The sequence below is a fragment of the Chrysemys picta genome, chromosome 8 (assembly GCF_011386835.1).
Source record: "Chrysemys picta bellii isolate R12L10 chromosome 8, ASM1138683v2, whole genome shotgun sequence".
In the NCBI taxonomy this organism is placed as follows: Eukaryota; Metazoa; Chordata; order Testudines; family Emydidae; genus Chrysemys; species Chrysemys picta.
In genome coordinates, this window is record NC_088798.1 from 95043138 (window position 1) to 95067197 (window position 24060).

At 43.4% G+C, this 24060-nt stretch overlaps 1 protein-coding gene across 2 annotated transcripts in view; it reads right to left on the minus strand.

Moving 5' to 3' along the window:
* ARHGAP26 (Rho GTPase activating protein 26) overlaps positions 1-24060 on the minus strand; it is a 597030-nt gene that overhangs the window by 461788 nt on the left and 111182 nt on the right. For both annotated transcript variants that reach the window (XM_065554977.1, XM_065554976.1), the window contains exon 2: positions 7576-7797. In XM_065554977.1, coding sequence (XP_065411049.1) covers positions 7576-7588 — 13 coding nt within the window. In that variant the 5' untranslated portion in view covers positions 7589-7797. The remainder of the gene's footprint in view (positions 1-7575; positions 7798-24060) is intronic.

A 24060-nucleotide genomic window follows, 5' to 3' on the forward strand; every position in this document is an offset into this window, starting at 1 on the left:
TAATAAACTTTCCCCACCAGCAGCCTCACCTCTCACTCCCTTCTGCATTCATTTAATTCATCCTTTCCCCCTTTTCTTAACAAACAGTGATTTGCAATAGTCACAGTTTGCCAGTATGGAAATACGATCCCCCTGAGTGTTAACTGACAGCATCTGTGAATTTGGGTATGTTTTTATTCATCCATTATATCTACATCCTGAATGAGGCTATAAAGCACATTTACCCTTTACAACTTAACTCAGTGCCAAATTAGTCTGAGTTTATGGTCTGTGTTTATGTTAGTGTGCAGCATTTGCTGCGGGTTTTTAAATGTCTTTGCCTGTGGTAACTGTTGATTTTAAATCGGGGAAATAAAAAGGTAATGAATAAGAGGGAGATAATAACTGTGGTACAAACACACTAAAGAGAATGTGATAGCTTCGGGGTGCCCAGTGACCAGTATTACTTTCAAGTGATATGTCCCTTTGTGAGTATTATGGCTATACCAAATTCCTCTTCATAAAACCTTTATACATCAGATATATCTCTATGTGCATATATATTGCACATGTATATAGAAGATCTATATCTAGTTAGCATACAGAGTGTGGGTGTCTATCTATACATATGTTATACAAATATATATTCGCTGTACTGTATCCATTTGGGAAACCACCTTAAATCCAGAAAGCTCAAAGTAAACATAGCCTTGGCTGTTTACATTCAATATTTGCATTGTGGATGCAAAAATATGCCACACCTCAAAATACTTCCAGGGATCAAACTAAGTTGCCAAAACAGGTATTCCTGAAATCTGTACAAAGTCCAAGAGGTTAACAACTAACAGCTTTGTTTTATCTTTGCTCTGTGGAGGTAGAGTCAGTGTTGTCAACACCATGAAAACAACCAGAGAAGCATTTCTCAAGAGAGATTAGGGGAGATAAATTAGAGAAAAATGCACCTGTTAGACAGATTACCATGTCCAGATCCATGTTCATTCTCTTGGTGTTTACTGCAAGCATTTGTGATTTGAAAATAATCGTTTTAAATAACGATTTTAATGGCTATCTTTGCAAAGTTATTTAAAAGGACTATTATCAAATCACAAATGCTTGCTGCAAACACCAGGTAAATGAATATGGATATTACAGGGTAGTTTAGGTTAGAAAATATATGTCTCAAACACATGTATAAAGCCACAGCCATACTGAAAATTTAATGATCTACATTAAAGTGCTAGATCTTTTTGTTCTGATTAGAAATGGGCCTGAACTGGAGCATTGGATCCAAATCCCTCACCCCAAGCTTCAGAGAAGCACAGATTCATATGTCACAGCTCAACCCCAACTTTCATTCAAAGACATTCGGATCCAATCTTGATTCACCCAGGCAAATCTATTGCTCTTGGTGGAGACTCAATATATGTGAAGTATTCACAACAAAAAGTGAAACTCCCCTTGACATTCATGGGACCAGGGTTGGGTTCTGAAATATCCACAGTAGAAAAAGTTAATAAACTTTGCTTAATTATGGTTTTCTTTTACTATAGCTTGCAGACAAGTTCTCAACGAAATTTAAAAATATAGATATTTGAAGGAGAACTAATATGCCATCTTTGGTTGGCTAGAGAGAGAGAAATCATAAGACAAAAGTTAAAATCCAGGTCCAGGTAATTCAGTAATGACCTATCATTCAAATACAATTTGATAGCTTTTCTTCAGACTTTGCAGACACATTCTTCTCTGCTTCCAGAGTAAAAATGTAATTTTTCTGGCCAAACCAATTTTCCAAGCCAAAGTTATAGACGGGACTAAAGTAGGGCTTTGTAATGACACCTGGTTCCAATCTTTATAGGGAGAGACTACTGCCTGTCCATACTAACACTCCAAAGAGAAGTAAAATACAGGTGGGGCAACTCCAATTTCCTGATCTGAATTTACTCATATTCCAGCCTTAATCCAGAAGGATTAAGGAGAATAGCCTAAATTCCGTTTTTTTGTACAGAGGGTTTTTTTTTTTAATAGAACACAAACAAATAAATCACATGCCTTGAATTTTATTGAACTGGACAATCCAAAGATACAGTCAAGCAAGGCTAGCGGGCACATTTTGAGTGAGACTGAATGTTTTTATCTCCCACTTCAGGAACTGGAAAACATTCTGACATTGGCACACACATGCATGGAAAGTCAATCACAATGATGGCAGAATTAAAATGAGTGGGGGGATCTAGGCCCCAGTCTCCATGCAATAAAAAAAAAAATTCTGTAGCCTCCTGGTTATTTGCTGAGCAATAAGACACAAGAGGCAGTGCATGTCACCAGGATTATAGCAAACCAGAGCTGCATTGTGGGGCAGAAGCCTGAAGGACAAGTGTCTTTACCTAGCTCAGAAGTCCAATACTGCCCTCTACATAGGCACTGCTTAGAATGCCTTACTACTAGCTTGGATCATATGTATTTCCAGTCATTTTAATATGTGTTTCATTAAATCTATTATCCTGTTATGAAAAACAGATTGCAGCAAAGATGTAAGCGGAAAGGGAAAAGCAACCACATGAGATATTCTGCTGAAACTTATGGTTGCTTCTGGGCTGGAGGGAAGAAATTGTTGCCAAGCCACTATGGTGACAGGGGTACATTAGAAAGAAAATCTGTTTCCAGTTTACTGACTGCTGCTGCCAAAATAATCTCCATCTCCCATTGATCTGATCATGTCATTCCATTAGTCAAATCCCTTCACTAGCTTCTCCTTTGCCTTTCACACTGAATTCACAAAAAGAACAGGAGTACTTGTGGCACCTTAGAGACTAACAAATTTATTAGAGCATAAGCTTTCGTGGGCTACAGCCCACTTCTTCGGCTGCATATAGAATGGAACATATATTGAGGAGATATATATACACACATACAGAGAGCTGGCATGGTCTCAATAGATGTTCCATTCTATATGCAGCCGAAGAAGTGGGCTGTAGACCACGAAAGCTTATGCTCTAATAAATTTGTTAGTCTCTAAGGTGCCACAAGTACTCCTGTTCTTTTTGCGGATACAGACTAACACGGCTGCTACTCTGAAACCTGACATTGAATTCAAGCTTCTAATCCTTACTTTCAGGGCTCTTTAAAATCCTTCTGGCTGGACCTTAACCACCTTTCCACTGCTTCCTTCTGCAGCTGCCACCAAGTACACCCGTGTCTCCCTGTCCCACTTCGATCACTGTACTGCCTTCCAGGCCACTCCTTAGACGGAGGGAGCTCCACGCCAATGCCCATGCACCTTTTCATTGTTCAAATTCCTCCTGAAAGTGCAAAACTTCTCGTTGGAAGCCTATCCATAATTATCCACCCACCTAAAACACTTCCAAGTATTTCAAAGAGCACCATCTGCCCCCACCTAGATATTTAACCATCATCCGAGAGTGACGAAACAACACATAATATCAATAATAAAATGAGCCTCAAAGTGGGGCTCTATGCAGAGAAATGACTATAAAAATGGCATAGTGCATTTCTCTCTGTGATTTTTCATATAAAGTATGCTCAGTTTATAAGCAAAATTATATTTTTGTTCTAAGTGCCAGCTCTGTAAAGTCAGCCTGGACCCAGGGTGAAACTGAGCTCTTTCTATCTCTCACACCATCACCAGCAGCAAAGGGTCTGCTGCCAACTTTGGTCCCCAGTTACCACTTTGCAACCATCTTTCAATAATGCCCTGTTGCCACCTATGGAAGCCCATTGTCTTCAATAGTGCTGCACAGATATAAAGGACTGGAACGTAGCAAACAATTCTGCTGATGATACCCAAGAAGGAAAAGAATCAGTTCACTCCGGCTCAGTTTTATAGGCGCTGAGCTGTGTAGGAGAAAAGGGCAGGAAAGGAGCAGGAACAAATCTGTTGAGTAAGGAGGTGCCATTTTAACTAGACTTAGTCTTCACATAGAAATTGCATGGACTTTATTATTATTATTTATTTGTATTAAAGTCATGAACCAGGACCCTATTCTACTAGGTGCAGTATAAACAAAACAAAATCAGTTTCTAAATCAATCTAGTTAAAATAGGTGTAACCCACTTGCATAGATGCTCTCAAATGGCCTTAATTTGGTTTGTTACAGTTTATCTACACAAGGAAGTTGTACCGGTTTAACTTTAGGTGCATGGGCAGCGCCTCGCATAGGCTGGGGAAGGCTGTGCCTCCCCAAACAGCCCGGCATGGTCCCGTCCTCGCTCCTTCTTGACCCCAGCCCAGGCAGGCTGCTCCTCTCAGGGAAGCGTGCTGTGGCTGGGGCCACGCCGCCCAGCACTCAGGGGGAGGCTAGAGGCACTGGGGCTGCCCGCCCTGTGCTTGGCGGGGGGGGGGGGGGGGGAAGACATGCCGCCCATCCACTCTGTGCTCAGGGGCCGGGGAGGAGGCCGCACGCCCAGCACTCCGGGGTGGGAGCTGGCGCCCGTGGGGAGGGGGGCTCCGACAGGAGAAGGGGAGCAGGTCCTCGGGCGGGGGGGGGGGGGGGGGGGCGGCCGGGGCCTAGCCTCCCCAGACGGTGGTTCACCCGCTGCCCATGTTTAGGTGTGATTTTAAACAGATACAGAGCAGAAGGCTGTGTGGCGACACTGATTTTGGTTTCAGAGTGGCTTATTGAAGCTTAGCATGAGCTTTCTCCTAAATAGAAATAAGCCTGGCTTAAACCAAAATAGATCAGCCCTAGGTAAAAATGGCATTTATTTGTTTAAACAAAATCTCTAAGTGGGTCTCAAAAGGGAAAGAGAAAAGAGAGGGAGCCAGAGAAAAAACTGGATGGGAAAATGCACCAGGCAGCCTTGTCATCTATTGCTATTTACCACATCACTGCTAAATGCTAAAATGAACTGTGAGTTCTGGTTAGCAACAAGGCTAGTGTCCTGGAATTCAGAATGATTAGGCCAGCTAAAAAAGGCAAAAGCTACAGTCAGGTCACAGCTAAAATGGAAGCCACACAACTTGTGGCAAAGAATTCTTAAAAAAAGGTAGGTCACCACTTCCCTAAAACTGGGCAAAATCCCAAAGAAACAGCTCCACCTGGAGGTCCTTATTGAGTGATGTCAGAGCTAACAGACTCGGAGAGAGGTAGAGCCAGGGTTTTGCGCCTGACCTCACCTGTGTTGTTTTTGGTAACAACTTTTTAAACCATCGCTTCTGCCTCTTTGCTTTATTTATCCCCCATGTTTATTTTCTATATTGTTTATGCTGAAACATGTCAGTGTGTAACTTTCCAGGCCATCCCATCCCGTTGAATGAACTCGATATATGTGGGATGCCACGAAAGATTAAAATTAACCACCACTGCTATTATTATGCTCAAACTGCTGCCATCTCTGCAGTTTCTTGCTAACCTGGCTCTTCTAAAATTTACTATATTTAGGCTTGGAAGGGTTAGGTTTTTATTGGCAAATATCTGTAAATGTCAATTTCACCGTTCACATAAACCAACGAACAAATATTTCCATCAATAATCATTCAAATGTACAGATAAGCAAAATAAGAAAATTGCTGCTTGGGAACTAGAGTTTGATTTATACATTTGTATATTTTGACATGATATTGACAATTTCTATTTCAATGTTATAAAGGTTTAACTTTTTGAATCTCAACATCTACTGTCAATAAATAATAATTGTCTGACCCGCTCATTGTCTGATCCCCCAAATAATTTCCAGCAACTATGAAAATTTAAAATCAATAGAAACAAACAAAAATGGTTAAAGATAAACGTTAGTATTACCCATCAAAATTATTCCTTTTGTACCCTTTCATTTTTGAATATATAGTTTCTATACCTAGGCAGCTAATTTGGCTATTTTGACTGACTTCCAAATCCTAATCTCAAAGCAAAATTCAAGGGAAGGTCTGAACCAAACCTTCTCAAACCACTCACATCAACTCCTGCAGCACGAAACTGCCAAGCCACCCACAGCTCTAGAGAGGTGGCCCCTTTTCATTACGTGGCAGAGAAGGTAGGCGCTCGTCATAGCATAGCATTGACTCTCTGATGTTTAAACTCTCAGAGTCGACGCCTGGCCTCTTTACTCAGTTTTGGTTGGTTCAAAGTGACATGCACCAGCCATTGATCCCAAGCACCACCCAGGAACTGCCAGTTTGAGTTGTGCCCTTGGTAGCTTTCTAGAACGCGTATTGTGCATATTAGAATTGTGCTCTGCCTATATTCTGCAGGGTCCTGCAGGAAGTTTTAAAGGAAGGATGGTCCACTGGTTAGGGCACTAGCCTGGGACTTGGGAGACCTGAGTTTAAATCTCTGCTCCTGTATGACCTTGGGCAAGTCACTTAGTCTCTCTGGGCTTCGAGTCCTCATCTGTAAAGTGGGGATAATAGCATTTCCCTACTTCATAGGGGTGTGGTGAGGATAAACACATTAAAAGATTCTGAGGGACACTACAATAATGGAGGCCATATAAGTCAGACAGACAACTCTGGTTGATATCAATGAGCCTTTTTTCTAGATAAGGGCTGGGTAAAATCTGAAGAAATACCTTAACGCACAACCAATTTCCTTGGAGAGTAACCATCCCGTAGGTCAAAGGGCTGCTCAATGATTCCAAAGCAGGCTTCTTTTTCCAGAAAGACCCAACATTTTTTCCCTCTTCTTTGTCATACCTCCTCCATGTTCAGGAGTGCTGCCAGCTATTCAGAAATACCGCTGCAGTCGCCACCGCCTAGGTCGCCTAATGGGTTGTGCCGGCCCTGTCCATGTTTCCTTGTACAGTACACTGTTGCCTTGGTAATAGCAACCAGCAATGCCCTTCGGTACTAAGGCCTCCAGTGGCCTGTTGGCCAGAGACACTAACTGCATCACCTCCACATGCTTCTGCTTGCCCAGGATCCTTCCAGGACTCTGTTTGCTTGCACACATGAGCTGCCCCAGGGCTGTGGGTCTACAGAGACACTTCCCATATGCTGAAGTGATGCTCATTGCTACCACCTCCCTGCCCAAAAACCAAGAATGAGGGAGAAAAAAAAATCCCAAACCTTTGAAATCAATTTTAACTAAAACAAAATTGATCTCACAAGCTCCAGAAACCACAAGCATAAATTTGGGTTTGGCTGGGGTCTGTGTTTTCCTTGGGCTCCTCCGCATCATCTATGAAGCCCATTTTAAAATGGATTTGCTAGAGCGGTTCAGCATATTACAAGGGCTAACATGCACCAAACAGCTCCTAGGAGCAGTGGCTTTGCTCCTGTAGCCACCAGATGCCTACTTGAGAGAGGGGAGGCAGTGATGGCCTCAAGCACAAGCAAAAGCACACAACTGCTTTGGCCCCTGCATACATGCAAACTCTGTACGTCAGGAGTGGCACTGTACATGCAGGGGAGACAGAGGGTAGAGAGAGGAAGGAAACAACACACGCTTCCTAGAAAAGGGATTGGAAGAAGAGGCGATTCATAGCCTAGCTTCCCTGCTTTCACCAGCATGGGCTCCTGCAAATGGCAAGACCGTCACTGAATGGATTTATGCAATCTCGGATCTCCTCAGGAAAGAGGCTGCTCCTGTAAATCTTAAGTCAGCTCAGTTCTACATCTGAACAGAGTGAGAGTTACCTTACCTCCCCTTTCCATTGGCTGAGGGGGAACAGTAGAGATGGGCCCACATGGCAATGTTGGGATCCAAATTGGAGTGTCCTGGATTTCAGAAGAGTTTGGATGTGGGGTTTTGGTTTGGTTCGTGTTAGAGACAGGAGGCAGTTGCACAGTTCCGATGTGGATCCAAACTTCTCTAAAGTTCAGGGAAGAAAGGAATGCAAGGGTGGGTTTTGGTTCAAGCCCATCTGTAATTAAAAAAAAAAACATTTGAAATTAAGCCTGACAATACTCTTGGGTCACAAGCACACAAAAACATTAAGAAGAAGGGTTTCCAGTATTTGTTTAAAAGTTGGAGTTGTAGGGGGCGTGGGGAACATGAAGGTATGTTCTAAATGATTTCTTTAGAAAAGACAGAAAAATGACTCACTTAAGAAACATGTTATCTTCCCCTCTTTCCCTTATATGCATAGGAGCCCTGTCAACCATACAGCCAATAACTGGCTTAGGAGAAAAGAAAGGAAAAGGAAAAGAAAGACAGCAATTTACTCTGTGTCAATTTTCCAAATGATCCTTCACTTTTTTTTTTTCCCCCCCCCTTCCTCCCTCTAAGTTGATCCCCAGGGTTTTCTATCATTCCCTTGAAGAGGTAGCAGGCTATCACTTTACAGCGAGAGAGGAAGCAGCAGAAGAGGAAAGAAAGCAGACAAATTACTAAACGAGGAGGTGAATTAGACACTGTAAATGAATGCTGCGCTGTCTCCACGGGTTTAAGTTGCCTTGCGTGTGTACTTTTGGGCCGAGGCACAACTTGGATTTACCGAGCTTCGGCTTGTGGCCATTTGTACAATACCAAAAAGAGGGTCATTTTTATGCAATGCTTCCCTAACATTTCTCCATTAAACTGCAACCATCCAGGCCGAATTCCTTCCAAATCACAGGCCTTGGCCCAAAACATCAGTATTGTAAAAGCAGAAGAGATATGCGAAGAGCTGTCATATAGCAAAGGCTTTCTGGTTTCTGTTTAGAGAAGCTTTGGAGGTTATTTGCAGCCTTAAACTAATGAGCGGACAATGGAGAAGTGGAGGAGGACTGTTAGCAGCTACCGAGTAATGATACTTTACACACTTATAGCTACTTTTCATCCATGGATCTCAAGGCACTTTACATGAGTGAGTAGGGTATTATTATCCCCATTTTATCTATGGGGAAACTGAGGCACAGATTTGGTCTTATTTGTTTAGGTTAAGACATGTAAATACACCTCTACCTCGATATAATGCTGTCCTCGGGAGCCAAAAAATCTTTCCGCGTTATAGGTGAAACCATGTTATATCAAACTTGCTTTGATCCACCGGAGTGCACAGCCCCGTCCCCCCGGAGCACTGTTTTACCACGTTATATCCGAATTCGTGTTATATCGGGTCACATTATATCGGGGTAGAGGTGTACACAGAATGCACGTAATAGTTAATCATTTATAAAGGGAGCTGCAAAATGAAATAAACATTATTGTTCTCTAGCAGCAAACTCTATTGTGGCAACAACCATGACAACAGCAACTTGTTTCAAACATGATTGCTCAAATGGTCAAAAGGCTAATCATATTGTATCTTTTATGGACATTCCTATGGAATTTAATAGCAAATTATATCCCTGCTATGGAATTCTATGACAGGTTTCAGAGCAGCAGCCATGTTAGTCTGTATCCGCAAAAAGAACAGGAGTACTTGTGGCACCTTAGAGACTAACAAATTTATTAGAGCATAAGCTTTCGTGGGCTACCAATGTGATATATGCCATCATGTGCCAGCAATGCCCCTCTGCCATGTACATTGGCCAAACCGGACAGTCTCTACGCAAAAGAATTAATGGACACAAATCTGACATCAGGAATCATAATACTCAAAAACCAGTGGGAGAACACTTTAACCTGTCTGGTCATTCAATGACAGACCTGCGGGTGGCTATCTTACAACAGAAAAACTTCAAAAACAGACTCCAACAAGAGACTGCTGAGCTGAAATTGATATGTAAACTAGATACAATCAATTTAGGATTGAATAAGGACTGGGAATGGCTGAGCCATTACAAACATTGAATCTATCTCCCCTTGTAAGTATTCTCACACTTCTTATCAAACTGTCTGTACTGGGCTATCTTGATTATCACTTCAAAAGTTTTTTTTCCACTTACTTAATTGGCCTCTCAGAGTTGGTAAGACAACTCCCACCTGTTCATGCTCTCTGTATGTGTGTATATATATCTCCTCAATATATGTTCCATTCTATATGCATCTGAAGAAGTGGGCTGTAGCCCACGAAAGCTTATGCTCTAATAAATTTGTTAATCTCTAAGGTGCCACAAGTACTCCTGTTCTTTATATGGAATTCTATAATACTTTAAAAAACAACAACACACACACCTATGGAACGGTTATCATTCTCTATTAAATTCTGTAGGGTTTTAGAAGTCTATTCCATTTCTGCAGAAATTTACTGATATGCATGCAACCTGATTGAAAGCCCCTTCAAGTCAGCGAGAGCCTTTCCATTAACGTCAATGGATCTTGGATCAGGCCCTTAACATCTATTAAGTCCTATAAGGACATTTGAAGAAATCTCATTTACTATCAGTTCCACTTCTGAAGCAATAGGATGATCCACGGGGGGGAAAAAATGTGCTTCAGAGACGGCACTGTGAGCTCCAATATGTCACAGAACAAGTTAATATACATGCATTTCCCTGAGATAAAACACGTACGCATTGAGGTAATCTCTGTGTATAACATATATGATTATGTTAGTTTGAGTACAAACCCGATCTCTCCACATTTCCCCATCCAAACACCCCTGTCCCTGGTGTGCATTTGGTTGCAGATACAACCAGAGTAGAAATAAACGTGGAATGAGTTGCCCTTTAATCACCTCACTATAATATCAGGCTTGCTGATTAGAATGCACACCACCCACAGCCAAAATCCCCCTTCCTAGATTATGCATCCAAGAGATAATTATATTTAGATCTAGCAATAAGGAGGAAATGTGACATCAGGCCATGGCTGTTCCAGTTGTGTGGACTGTAGAATGAGAATGCAAAATTCACTATCTTCCATTATTGCAGGGGTAGGCAACCTTTTAGAAGTGGTGTGCCGAGTCTTCATTTATTCACTTTAATTTAAGGTTTCGCGTGCCAGTAATACATTATGACGTTTTTTAGAAGGTCTCTCTCTATAAGTCTATATTATATAACTAAACTATTGTTGTATGTAAAGTAAACAAGGTTTTCAAAATGTTTAAGAAGCTTCATTTAAAATTAAATTAAAATGCTGAACTTACACCACCAGCCTGCTCAGCCCGCTGCCAGCCTGGGGTTCTGTTCACCTAGGCCGGCAGTGGTCTGAGCGGGGCCTGCGGCCGGGACGCTGGCTGGCAAGGGGCCGGCAGCCGGGACCCCAGACCTGGGGGGGAGTTCAGGGGTCAGGGCAGAGGGTTGGAGGTGTGTGGGGGTGCAGGGCAGAAGGCTGGGTGTGTGGGGGGGGTTCAGGGGTCAGGGCAGAGGGCCGGGGTGTGTGGGGGGTGTAGGGCAGAAGGTTGGGTGTGGGGGGGAGTTCACGGGTGCAGGGCAGAAGGCTGGGTGTGGGGGGGAGTTCACGGGTGCAGGGCAGAAGGCTGGGTGTGTAGGGGGGGCTCAGGGGTCAGGGCAGAGGGCTGGGGTGCTCGGCTCGTGGGGGTGCTCCCAGCCCCCTGCCCTGAGCGGCTCATGGCAGGGGGCTGGAAGGGATATGCCCTGTTCCACCCCCTTCCCCAAGGCCCCGTCCCTACCTCTATGGAGCAGCGAGCAGGCTGCCACTCCTCCCTCTCCCCCTCCCCCTCGCAAGGGCCATCAGCTGATCAGCGGCTGGGAGAGGGAGTGGGAGGGGCAGGAAAGCACCACGCTGGGGGAAGAAGTGGGGGCTGGGGGAAGCTTGGCTGCCGCAGGTCCAAGCTTCTGCCTCCTGCCCCCGCAGCGGAGAGCGGTGAGCGGGGGGGCTGAGTGGGGTTGGGGGCTGGGACTGCGGCAGGCAGCTGCGTGCCACTCAAAATCGGCTTGCGTGCCGTGTCTGGCACGCGTGCCGTAGGTTGCTGACCCCTGCATTATTATATGCAGTGCTGTTGTAGCCATGCTGGTCCCAGGATATTAGAGAGACAATGTGGGTGAGGTAATATTTTTTACTGGGCCAACTTATGTTGGTGAGAGACAAAAGCTTTCAAACTTACACGGGTCACAGGTCCTGAAGAAGAGCTCTGTGTAAGCTCAAGAGCTTGTCTCTCTCACCAGCAGAAGTTGGTCCAATAAGATATTACCTCACTCACCTTGTCTCTGTAGCACCTGTGTCAGTTTGGCCCTGGATCATGACAAACTCTCTATAGTGATGCGCGTTAGCTGCCTTCCTCTATGTTGCTCTCTAATAGGGAAAGAAGGAAAGATCTGGGGCCTTATGACTCTAATGCTCCCCCAAAGCTCCTTCTTTCCTCATAACCCTCCCACTGGACCCTGGTTTCCTCCCTCCCTGTGAGCAAGATTTTAGTGCAGCACAGAACTTGCAGCCCAGGGGGATAGGGAGCTAGGATGGATTTTAACCTCCTTTACAATCCCCCAAACCTACACTGTTTTGGGTGCTGGAAGGTGCCCCTCCCCTGCATCATAACTTAGATAGCCCAAGTTTCAGACACCTCCTGATAGGGTTGCCAACTTTGTAATATTTAAAAACTGGACACTCCAGCAGGAGTGCCGGAACTTTCCCTCCCCCCTGAGGACCTGCTCATGCACTGCCCCTTCCCCCCAAGGCTCACCCCTTGCCCCGCCTCTTCCCCCAAAACCATGCTCCTGCCCTGCCCCTTCCCCCTGAGATCCCAGCCCCCATTTGCTCCTCTTTCTCCCCCCCATTTCAGTTACTCACTGCTTTTCCCCTCTCCTCCCATCCCTGTGTGGGTTGGGAGTGATTCACCGGCAGAGCCAGGGTTGGGCGCTGCAGCCGCCCGATGCAGGTAGGTGTTGGCTCTGGCTGAGTAGGGGCTGGCAAAGGTGATGACTCGGCACCTCCGCCACCCATAGTAGATCTGACCAGACACCGTGAGGTCCCCTTTTCAACCAGACTTTCCAGTTGAAAACTGGACACCTGGACACCCTACCTCCTGGGGCTACCGTATGGGCTGCAACACTGCTTGCAATCGCCACATGTGCTGCTGTTCCACCCTGACAAACTCCTCCTGCCCCAGCCCCACCCCCTGAAAAAGGGTTTGTGAGGGGATCATCTGAAGGCAGCCTTCTGGCTGTCTTCTGCAGTGCATGAATCAGAGGAATCCTGGTCCTGCTGGAACTGGGGTTTTAGGACATTTTTATGTCACTCTAGCACTTTTTATCTGGCATAAAGGGACTGAAGCAGGGATGAGGAGCTTTTAATAAGCCTCCAGCCCAATTCCATTCTCAGAAACTACCGATAGACCCTAGTCTCCCAGAAGCTCTCCAATATTCCTCTAGATCCCCATTAAAAGCTTACCTTCATCCCCAGTGTTTCCTCAGAATCCACCCATAGGCTTCCACATCACCCTCTAATAAGCTACCAGCTCCTTTTCCCTCCTCAAAATACACCCTAGCTGCTCTTCTTTCTCCTTCACCATACATTAAACCTCCAACCCCACTTGCCACCTCTCATCCCTCCGGTAATCGCCCCGCTGCCTTTCCCTTCCCTGCAGAGATCCAATAATTTTTCCACTATTGAAAATGTCCTCAACTGTTTGACTGGATTTTATCCATCCCATTCTATTATTGCGGCAAACAAACCTGGAACAGGATCTTACAGAATTCCACACCAGCCACGAAACATGCCTTGCACAAACACTTCTTCTCAGAATGAAAGACAAAACCAGCGCCTACAGAGCAGCATGGAGGTTTCTGCAGATTCTAACAATGTGGTTTCGGCTATGCTGACTTAACTTAAACAGGAGGGGAAATGAAGCATAAGGGAGCTCTCTCTGACAACTGTTAGAAAATTCCAAAGCCTGGAAGAAAAATAACCTCTTTAATGAAAGGTAGATTATAGTGCAAGTTGTGGCCTTAGCTAGCAAAGTTAGATACTTTTAGGAAATTGTGTATTGTTACTGCATTAAAACCCACTCTTTGTCGGTCAAGACTGTGTGTGTCTGTCTCTCCCCACGTGTCCGCACACAAATAGATGTAATATGGCCAGGTATGGTAATAACAATACTATGCAAGATGAGTATTATCAATCTTACTCATGTTACAGATGGAGAAACTAAGGCACAGAGAGCATTTGCCCAAAGTGGAAGAGTTAGGAACAGACCCAATGAGACAGTGGCAAAATCAGGAGTAGAACCTAGGGTCTCTTGACCACCAGTCCCCTGCTCTCACCAACAGACTATAATATCTTTCATCTGAGATGCTCAAACAGCTACCCAGACCTTATAAGCAAGCCCCAAAACACCCATATAAAGGAGATAAGTATTATTACACCCGTTTTACACAAGTGCAAAATATTTAATAGGAGTAATACCATTTGTGACGTTCTGTACCCCGTGGGAACACCCTACACCCCTTATAATATGTTCATCCTTATAATATGATTGTGTGGTATCTAATGCAAAGTTTGTCATATCGGGTGTCTTCGAAAGGCTCATGATATACTGAGCATTGTTGTTATGGTAACATTATAGTAATCGTTATAGTAATGTTATAGGTTATAATCTCATGTACATAGTTATGAGGCTGAAAATGTGTCCTCATGGCTTAAAGCAAGCCCAGGCAAAAACTCCCCAGGAGCAGAAGGGCAGTTCACACCTCATCAGGGTATGTATGGGACAAACCCAGCCAGCCTCACAGGAACAAAGGACATTGGCGTAGGCAACAACAAAGGATCTGTTGGACTCTTGAGTGAGTCGCCCCCCCTTCCTTTGGTCAGTTTGGGACTATGATGAGGTAATGCTCACCTGACTCTGAAGGGGGGGGGGCAAAGCCAAGAGGGAAGAAAGAATATGATAAAAGGGAGAGACGTTTGCCAGGCTCTTCCTCTCTTTTCCACCTACATCTGCAGACATGACACCAAGCGACTGAAGCGCTGATCAAAGGGGAGAGCCTGGCTGAAGCAACAAGCCAGCCTGAGGTGAGAAGCATCTAAGTTTGTAAGGGCATTGAAAGTGTTAAGATCAGCTTAGAACACGTTTTGCTTTTATTTCATTTGACCAAATCTGACTTGTTGTGCTTTGACTTATAATCACTTAAAATCTATTTGTTTATTCTACCTGAAGCAGTGCGTTTGGTTTGAAGTGTGTCAGAGACTCCTCTTGGGATAACAAGCCTGGTACATATCAATTTCTTTGTTAAATTGACAAACTCATATAAGCTCAGCATCCAGTGGGCATAACTAGACATTGCAAGACGGAGGTTCCTAGGGTGGTGTCTGGGACCATAGATATTAGCTAGTGTCATTCAGTTGCACAATCCAAGGAGCAGCTTACATGCCAGAGGCTGTGTGTGAACAGCCCAGGAGTGGGGGTTCTCACAGCAGAGCAGGGTAAGGCTGGCTCCCAGAGTCAAGGATTGGAGTGACCTAGCAGATCACCGGTTCAGATAACACCAGAGGGGAATGTCACACCATTGTTATACGAAAATTCATGTATTCACCTGTGCTTCCCAGGGAAAAGTCATAACTCTGTGTGTGATATAATCTTACACATACAAGACCGATAAAATGCAGTCACCTCTGGAGTGTAGGGTAAGGGCCAGGCAGACAACCAGCATGCACAGCGTATCATTGAAGGAGAGGAAATTCTGGCCAATGACACAAGGCAAACTCCTACTCTTATGACAGATGCCCTGGGAGCTTTAACATCTACATAGACCAAAGAGGACCTCAAATGTCTTGTCAAAAAAACCAAACACATAGTAAGTCTTGTCCAACTACAATGGATCTACCTTGACAGCTTCAGTTGACCTGCTGGTACAGTATTTCCAACTCATGGATAGAGCTGTGTGAATAACTGATCTTTCAGTATGCTGAAAATTCCAAAAAATCCAAAACCAAATTCTATTTCAGGTTCATCCCGAAAATGGAATATTTCAAAATGTTCAGCAAATCAAAAGTCAGAAAAAATATCACTTAAGACCAAATTAAATATTTTGTTCAATCCAAAATGAAACATTGTTTTGATTTCAAGTGATTTTAACATTTTTATTTTTTTTTAAACTAAAACTGAAGAATATTTCAAAACGAAAAGCCATTTCAAATTGAAACATTTCATTTAGAAAACGTCAAACCATTCTCCACCCCCCAAAAACGAACAATTTGGGAAAATCAACACAAATTTGCAAAATGTTTCATTGTCATCAAATCTGCATTTTTTGCTGAAAAAAAGTTTTCCTGAATTTTTTTTTCCAGCTCTGCTTGTGGATCAAGGGATTCTGGTATTTCAAACCCAAAGCTTCAGCCATTCTCATAATCCCCCCCAGTTTCAGAAAAATACAGAGCTGAACAAATAAATTACAGCTTCCAGTTACAGCCTCTGCAGCTAAAATGCAATCTTAAAACTCACTGTTACTTAACAGAAAATTAAAATTTGTATAAGTCATTTGTGAACAAAGGAAAGGATGATTAGAGGAATAAGGCTATAAAAAATTATTAACTCCAATATAAGAGGAAGGTGACAGGAATTATCTTTTATGTTTAAACCACTCATAATGCTGGTTTTAAGCTTCGGCATTCCCCTCTAAGCATCTATGTAAATAGAAACATATGTACATTATATATGTATGTACAAAGGTATTTATGTAGTAGGTCCAAACAATCTCATACTCAGAGGTTCGAAGTCTAGGTTTCATACTTTCCAAAATGTAAGGTGGTGGAGCAACAGGGGACAGAGATAGGCTAGAGATTTTTAATTCAGGTGGATCTGGATCTGAGGTTTGGGGTCACTGTTTTAATTAGGATCTATTTCTATAGACCAACAATAATGCTACTGAGCCCTTATACTGCATTTTATATCTTCAGAGCACTATTCAAACGTTACAAAACTCTCACAACACTACCCCAGTGAGGCAGGTAATTGTGTATGTATATACTGTGCTTGTGCATGATATAAGGCAAGTACTTCTTACGGAAGCTGTGAAGGGGCTTTCCACAATAAAATGGAAAGACTGAAATTGAGACGGAACCCACTGAACCCAGCCAGGGTTTCATGTAAAATTACATTAATAAAAGCCCAGCCTAGGCAAACTCGAAGGCGAAAAATTAAAATCATCAGTATATATGCCATTACAAAAACCTCTCTCATTCTTTCTCCTGCATCCGTCACTACATGCTAACTAACTGCCACAGAACATTTTCATTTTCTTCGCCCAATAGGCCTGCCCTGGTAGGTACAGCACATAGCTAGGTAAAAGCAGGAAAGATGTAATGTTTCTGGACGTTGCACCTTTTCAGATTAGGATTCTCCCTGCTTTTCTGGCTGGGGAGCCAGATACTGTTAGCTCACCGTCTCTAGCATTAAGACTTATATTGGTTCTTTCTTTGTTCTGTCTGTTGACTTTCCTTAATCGGAAATAAAAATCACTCAGGCCAAAAAGCACATTTCACTCAGTATGTGGGAACCATAACAACTGTGCTGCGTTCCCCCAAAACACATGGCAACCCAGTACTTTCATAGAATCTCAGTGTTGGAAGGGACCTTAGGAGGTCATCTAGTCCAACCCCCTGTTCAAAGCAGGAGCAATCCCCAGACAGATTTTTGCCCCAGATCCTAAATGGCCCCCTAAAGGATTGAACTCACAACCCTTGGTTTAATAGGCCAATGCTCAAACTACTGAGCTATCCCTCCCCCTACTTTAGATTGTGGCCATGGCTGATGCACTCAGTCCATTTGTCCAGCAAAGAAACTGGCAAAGCTGCAGAATGTTATTTGGCCAAAGACCGTGGGAGCTGCTTGGTTATTGAGGCTTCTCCCTTCCCCACCATGGAACATTCATCCTAATTCACCAGAGCCAAAAAAATAACTGTAATAGCGACACATTCACAGAAGCTACAGTTTTTTTGCTGAAGTTAAGCCAGCTCTGAGCTGGTGTAGCAATAGCATATCCCCTTTAAGCAGGCTTGGCAAACAAGGCAGGTAACCCACTTGCTGCAGAATCTGCACCCTTATGCACTTGAGTTCATAGCTGTAGCCACAGCTACAGAATTTACATCAAGCTTGCTGCAGAAAATGCCAGGAATTGTATATACAGAATACACAACTGTGTGGTGTGGTATTAAGGTATTATTTTCACTTGTTTGCAATGATATGCGTAATTCATCCATGGCTTGAACGCTCATGAAGAAATAGGACCATCCCAAACTCGTGCCAACATTACCTTTATACCACATATTCCACAAGTATATATTACTTGTAGAGAATATATGATACAGTGGTGTGTAATAAAAGTTTAATTGGCATGAATTTGGGTTGGTCTCACTATATTTACAGGTGGTAAAAACCACAAAGTGAGTTATTCACAAATGAGGACCAATAAAACCTTAATACAGAATACATCTTGCTTTAGGGTGGTATCTGCCACACATTAGGAAGAAACTATTTTCAAAATGTTTAAGATAATTTTGTATCTTTCTACCTATAAAGCCAAGCAGCTGTCCTTGGCTACCATGAGTTCAACTGCACAGAACACATCAGGAGCCATAAATACCTCTAAAAATAAACGAATATAGCTCTTCTGTATACAAAGAGTTTGATATCTCAGGAATTTCCACGGCTAGGAATGACTAGATCCCATTAGGAAGTGTGTGTGAGATGATGAGGTATCTCCCATTTTCCAAAGGTACAAAGCTGCCATTTCTAGCCCTACAGGGTCATGGCATATCAGACTTTAAAATCATGACACCCTTAAGAACAGAAAAAAACATTAAGGTACAGGACTGAAAACTTTTTTCAGGCTGGAAGGGGGGTTCACACGTTGGAGCCAAAGAAGGACATATTTCTAATAGCAGCTGTTTGAAGGTCCTCAAGGATTTGGAAAATGTTAGAAAGAGTCCCACAGGAGATGGATCAGTGGGAGGAGAGCAGGTGAAGAAGTCAAGGCTGCATGATTAATTCATTTATAACTTGGATATATGTGTGTGTATAAACACACACTTAAATACACACACACACAAGGTATGTCATCTATCTAGTCTTTTTAGACAAAAGTCTACCTGAGTCCTGCGGCATCTGGGGCTAAAGACTTCAGGCTTTCACATCTACTGGGTCTCCTAAGTATGCACCCACAATCCTAAGCTCATGCTCTCATACTCTTCTGCATCCTTGGATAGAAAGACACATAATGTAATGCAAATTCTCTATGTATGAAATATTATCTCTGCTTTTTCCAGAGCAACAACAGATGTACATGTTGGGCTGTTATTCTGAAGAAGGGGGTCTGTTGGCCTTTCTATACTCTTGGGCTCTGCTTTGGCTGCAGCTGTGGAGAAAGGAAGCATTTGACACTAATGTAATCGTGTTCTCATTGTAGCTTTACCTCATCCCTGGCATTGAAGCAGTGCGGGGAAGGCAGTAGTCTGTTACAATCTGTGGTTCTTTTCCTTTAGGTCTTCATTTCCCTGACCTCTGTCTTCTTTCCTGACCCCAAAGCAAACACATTTCAACACATTCAGAAAGGTGCTTGTGGTGGCTTGCCTCAGAGCACAGGTTCCTGTGTTACAATGGGGCGCACAAACTAATGGCGCAGTTATCAGGAGATAAAAGGGTGGCATCATGGACACAGTAAACTACACGTTTTCTGGGACACCATGAACAGAGCTTGCATTAAGACCCTGGCAGAAATTGCACAATATGCCTGGCAAGTGCACAAGTCATGTCAGTCACCACAACCCACTAATAATTCTAAGCTATCATAAAGTAGGAGATGGGGACTTGGAGACTTTCTAGAGATCCCTCTGAGCTTGTGATTTTATGATTCTGAATTACAGCTTCCTAGATATGCTGCAGAGAAGCCAGGTTTTCAAACAATGATCTACTGTCTGAGAGAAAGTCACCCAGGCAAAATCCTGACTCCTTCGATGCCATACGTTACAGATCAACTTGGTCTTCGTCCTACTATATGTTCTCTGAGAGGGCCATCAGCCTGAACACCTGATGTATGCTGATCTTTTAAAGCAAGTGAAGAGAGGCACTGTCTACTTCTAATGTGCCAAGAAGAGGGATCTCTAGCACAGGTCATAAAGAATACCAACATTCTTTATCATTTGCCAGACCAGATTTTCTATCTCAGAGGAAGTGAAGTTACATTTTTTTCTTCCCTTTGTTAAAAGATTTGTCAGCTAAGTTTGGGGTTTGCCACAAGAGGCTGCCGAAGAGTTGGCGGACATGGGTCATGTTTAGAGCTAATCAGAAACTTCTGAATTTTGATTTTTATGGATTTTTTATCAAAATTCAATTTGTCAAATGTTTTTGACCAGCATAGAGCTACCCGATTTTTTAAAATTGAAATTAAAAAGAAAAACTAAAATAATGTTGTGAATATTTTCATTAATTTTGTTAATTTTTTTTTAATCTCTCTAGTTGTCTAGCCACAAATGTTGTTTGTGAGACAAGACAATTTTATTACTGCCTGTGAAGTGAAGTAGGAGATGAAATGGAATAGAATAAACAGGGTTGCTGGCAGTCAGAGCTGACCTTTCCTTATGTCGTGTCTCTTAAAGACAAAACAGCAACACATATTCATGCCAATGACTGGAAATATCAGGCTTTTCCTACAATTCACAGTAGCAGCAGCCACCCGCTGCAAGTGGAAAATTAGCTCCAAACTGATTAATGAAAACAGGATTGAGAAAAGCAAAAAGTAAAAGCTGAATTTGTTTTATTGTGGCTGGAGAATTGAAAAATCCATGAAACCAAAACCCTAAAATACACAAAAATCATCTGACTTCTAGCAATACCATTTCAACCCTCTATCCAGGGAACAAGAGAACCTAACAATGTAATTATACTAATATACTGGACACAAGGTTTATACAAACAGATTGCAAAATATTCACAATACAACTAAAATGCAAGTATTTTTGTAATTGGTCAAAAATTTAAAAATGGATGACTTCTGTGACGAATTCCAAACATGTATGCAAATATTTCAAAGAAAAAGGGCAAAAGGGCCAAATTCTTGAAAACAGGCCAGTTTTTAAGCCAATATGATTTTTGTGTCAAAGCCACGAGAAAATATTTTCAGTGTTAAAGTAGCCACTGAGTCAAAAATATTGCACAAAACAAATTTTAGTACCATTTTTACAACGGTGCAAAATGAAACTGAGTATGTTCGTTTACTCTACAAAACTAAAATTATGAATTTCACACATCTCTGCTTTATGTAAATCTGCCATGATTCTGCAAATCCAATGCAGTTCCACTGACTTCAAGGGAGTAGCTCTAGATTTTCACAAGTGTAATTAAGATTACAACTGGCACCTAGGGTCTTTTCTGGTATTGGCAGAAACAGTGCATGCTTTTTGTATGGTTAGAAATCCTCCATCAATTACTAGACTATCAATGACTCCATCAACTACTAGAGATCCTTCCTGCACTGGCATTGCACCAATCGAAGTCCTACCTGAGCTCTGACACAGTTTCTTTAAAACTGCTTTAAAACTAAATGCTCTTGTCTACACTGGCTAGACAAATGTTTGAAACCCCTTTATCTGAAAGGATGTTTTAAACAGATTCAACTCCATTTTCCAAAATGGTTCAAATTCTACTGTAAACAGGGCTTCTGCTCCCCCCAGCCCGTCCTTGCCTCTGTCCTCCCTCCCCAACAGCTGTCCTTGACCCCAACTCCTGCCCATGATCCCACTCCTGCTCCTATCCTCCCCACTCCACAGTGCCTGCCTTACCCCTCATCCCTGGCTCCTGCTGCTAAACCCTTCAAGGTTCCTACCCCACGCCCCCCTTATCTGCATTTGAGTCAGCTTGTTTCATCCTTTCCCTCCATGCTGCCTAGGTGCCAGCAGGGGGCGCACTGAGAGCACAGCAGAGACCATATCCCTGCTCTCACCTCTAATGTGTGGCACCACAGTACCCCCAGCACCTGAGAAGAGCAACTATTGGGAAAGTCCTGCTCAGCCCCTGTAGCCCTGGCTTGGAGCATGCTCAGTGAGGATGGAATCTTCAGAGGTATCAAGAAGAACAGGAGTACTTGTGGCACCTTAGAGACTAACAAATTTATTAGAGCATAAGCTTTCGTGGACTACAGCCCACTTCTACTCTGAAACTTGTCAGAGGTATCAGACTCTAACAAGTCTCTGCTGAGCACATGTGAACTGAGATTTTTTCAGAGGCTTGGCCAAATTGGGGTGAATTTTAACAGGGATGGGAAAAGCAAATCCCTGGCACTGGGGTGAGCCCTCCTGCCGAATTTCAAATCCCTGCTCCAAGGCACCCTCCGTTCAGGCACTGCAATCCTGATCCTGCCTGGTGAGGAAGGGTGGCCGGTGGGCAGGTGGCTGTTGGGAAGCCCACCCTGCAGTCATCCCAGACAACCGTGGCTCCTGCAGCTCCTGTCCCACAGGGCTGGGCAAGTGCTCTGCTCCAGGCATTGTGCCTTGGTATGCAAGGTTGCAGTGCTGTCTACGCTTGGCCCAACTGCTCCTTTCTCATAACAGAGGGATGGGTAGGCCAAACCTTTACCCCTTTTCCCTCTTAGAGATCTTCTACCGCTCTGGGCAAGGGGGGGGCAGAGAGGGAACACCACAGTACTCGGGAATTGCAAACGCTCTGTGGGTCCACAAGTAAAAATGTGGCTTGCTCACGTTCACTCCTTATGTGCCATGTGGAGAAGTAAGGAACATAAGCAGAACTTGTGCTGTGCTTCCCCATGAGACCCTTTCTAGCTGGGACCTCCTCTCAGACCAGCCCTGAAAGAGGTATGACTTCTGGGCTCTAACCCAGGGTGTGCCTGCACAGGCAGGCTCTGTTTGGGAGCAGGGAACGGACGCTATCCATTCACATTACACCTATTAAAACAGCACAGAAAATTTCAGGGGCAAAGACAGTGGTTTGAATTTTTCCTGTCACCTCAAAATAATGCACTTAAATAGCCTAGCAACCCTGGCCTATGGGAAACAAATTGGTGGTCTCAGTCCAGTTGTCCTGGATAGCCATCCACATCACCACAATTGGCATTAAATATTAGCAACTTGTTGGTAGCCTCAGAAGATACCAATCGTTGAGTAAGCAGGGAGACTGGGCTTCCAGCTCACACCCAGAGTATTCACCAGTCAGGGTGGAGGGCTTAAGGAACACCAGCAGAGCAGAGAAAGGGAAGCTTGCATTGCTTTTGTCCTATCCTGCCACTAAACAGAGGACTTCATTCTTCAGGGCTCTCGTTCTGGCATCTTTCACTGGCACTAGATTCACTTATAATTTAACTAGAAAGAAAAACAAAAAGATTTAGTGACCAGAAACATGAACGCTCGGAAATGAGTATTAACTCAAGGAAATCAAGAGCTGAATGAGTTATATCTAGCATGGAAATGAGCTGGCTTATGGAGGCACGTTTGCTGCAGCTCCGAGATTGCTGTTCAAATCCTTCAATATCCTGCTGTTCTTTGGTAAGGACTAGAGTGTCTCAGCCAAGCCAGATCTTTATAAGGTGACAAATCTGAATTCAGAGGAACCTGGTGACAAGAAGAATAAAAAAGGAAAACAAGCAAAAATAGAGGCCTTTTGGGGAAAATAGGTTTCCTTCCCACTCTGTCTAGCATGGAGGAAAGCTTTTGTCTTGGAGAAACAAAGCAGATATTCCCAGTGCCAGGCTACAGTCACTAGAACATACCATTATTTGTATTATGGTAGCTCCCAAAAGCCTCAATCAGGCATTGCACGAGGTGCTGCACAGATATAGGGAGGTTTCAGAGTAGCAGCCGTGTTAGTCTGTATCCGCAAAAAGAAGAACAGGAGTACTTGTGGCACCTTAGAGACTAACAAATTTATTAGAGCATAAGCTTTCGTGGACTACAGCCCACTTCTTCGGATGCATATAGGGAGGAAATTTCAAAAGCACCTGACTGATGTGGGAGCCTAAGTCCCATTTCCAAAAGTGATATAGCCAGAGAGCTACCTTAGTTCCATTGACTTTTAATGAAAGTTACGAGCTTAAGTGCCAAAGTCACTTTTGAAAAAGGAATTTAGGTGCTTTTGAAAGTTTTGCCCATGGTCTCTGCCCCAGTTTACAGTATGGATTGTGAGGAAAAGAGGACAAAGAAAGTGTACTTGCTACATTTCAACTCACATCTAGGTCCCATTCACTCAAACAGTCCAATTGTTTTAAATTGGACTACTCGGGAGTAAAAGTTTCTAAGATTAAACCCTTATTTTCCTGGACTGACCTGGCAGTCTGAGTTAGTACCAGCACAATCACATAGCAAGGGATCCAAATTGAGGTCCCAGGCTCAAATAGCTGTCAGACAGTGCTTTGATACT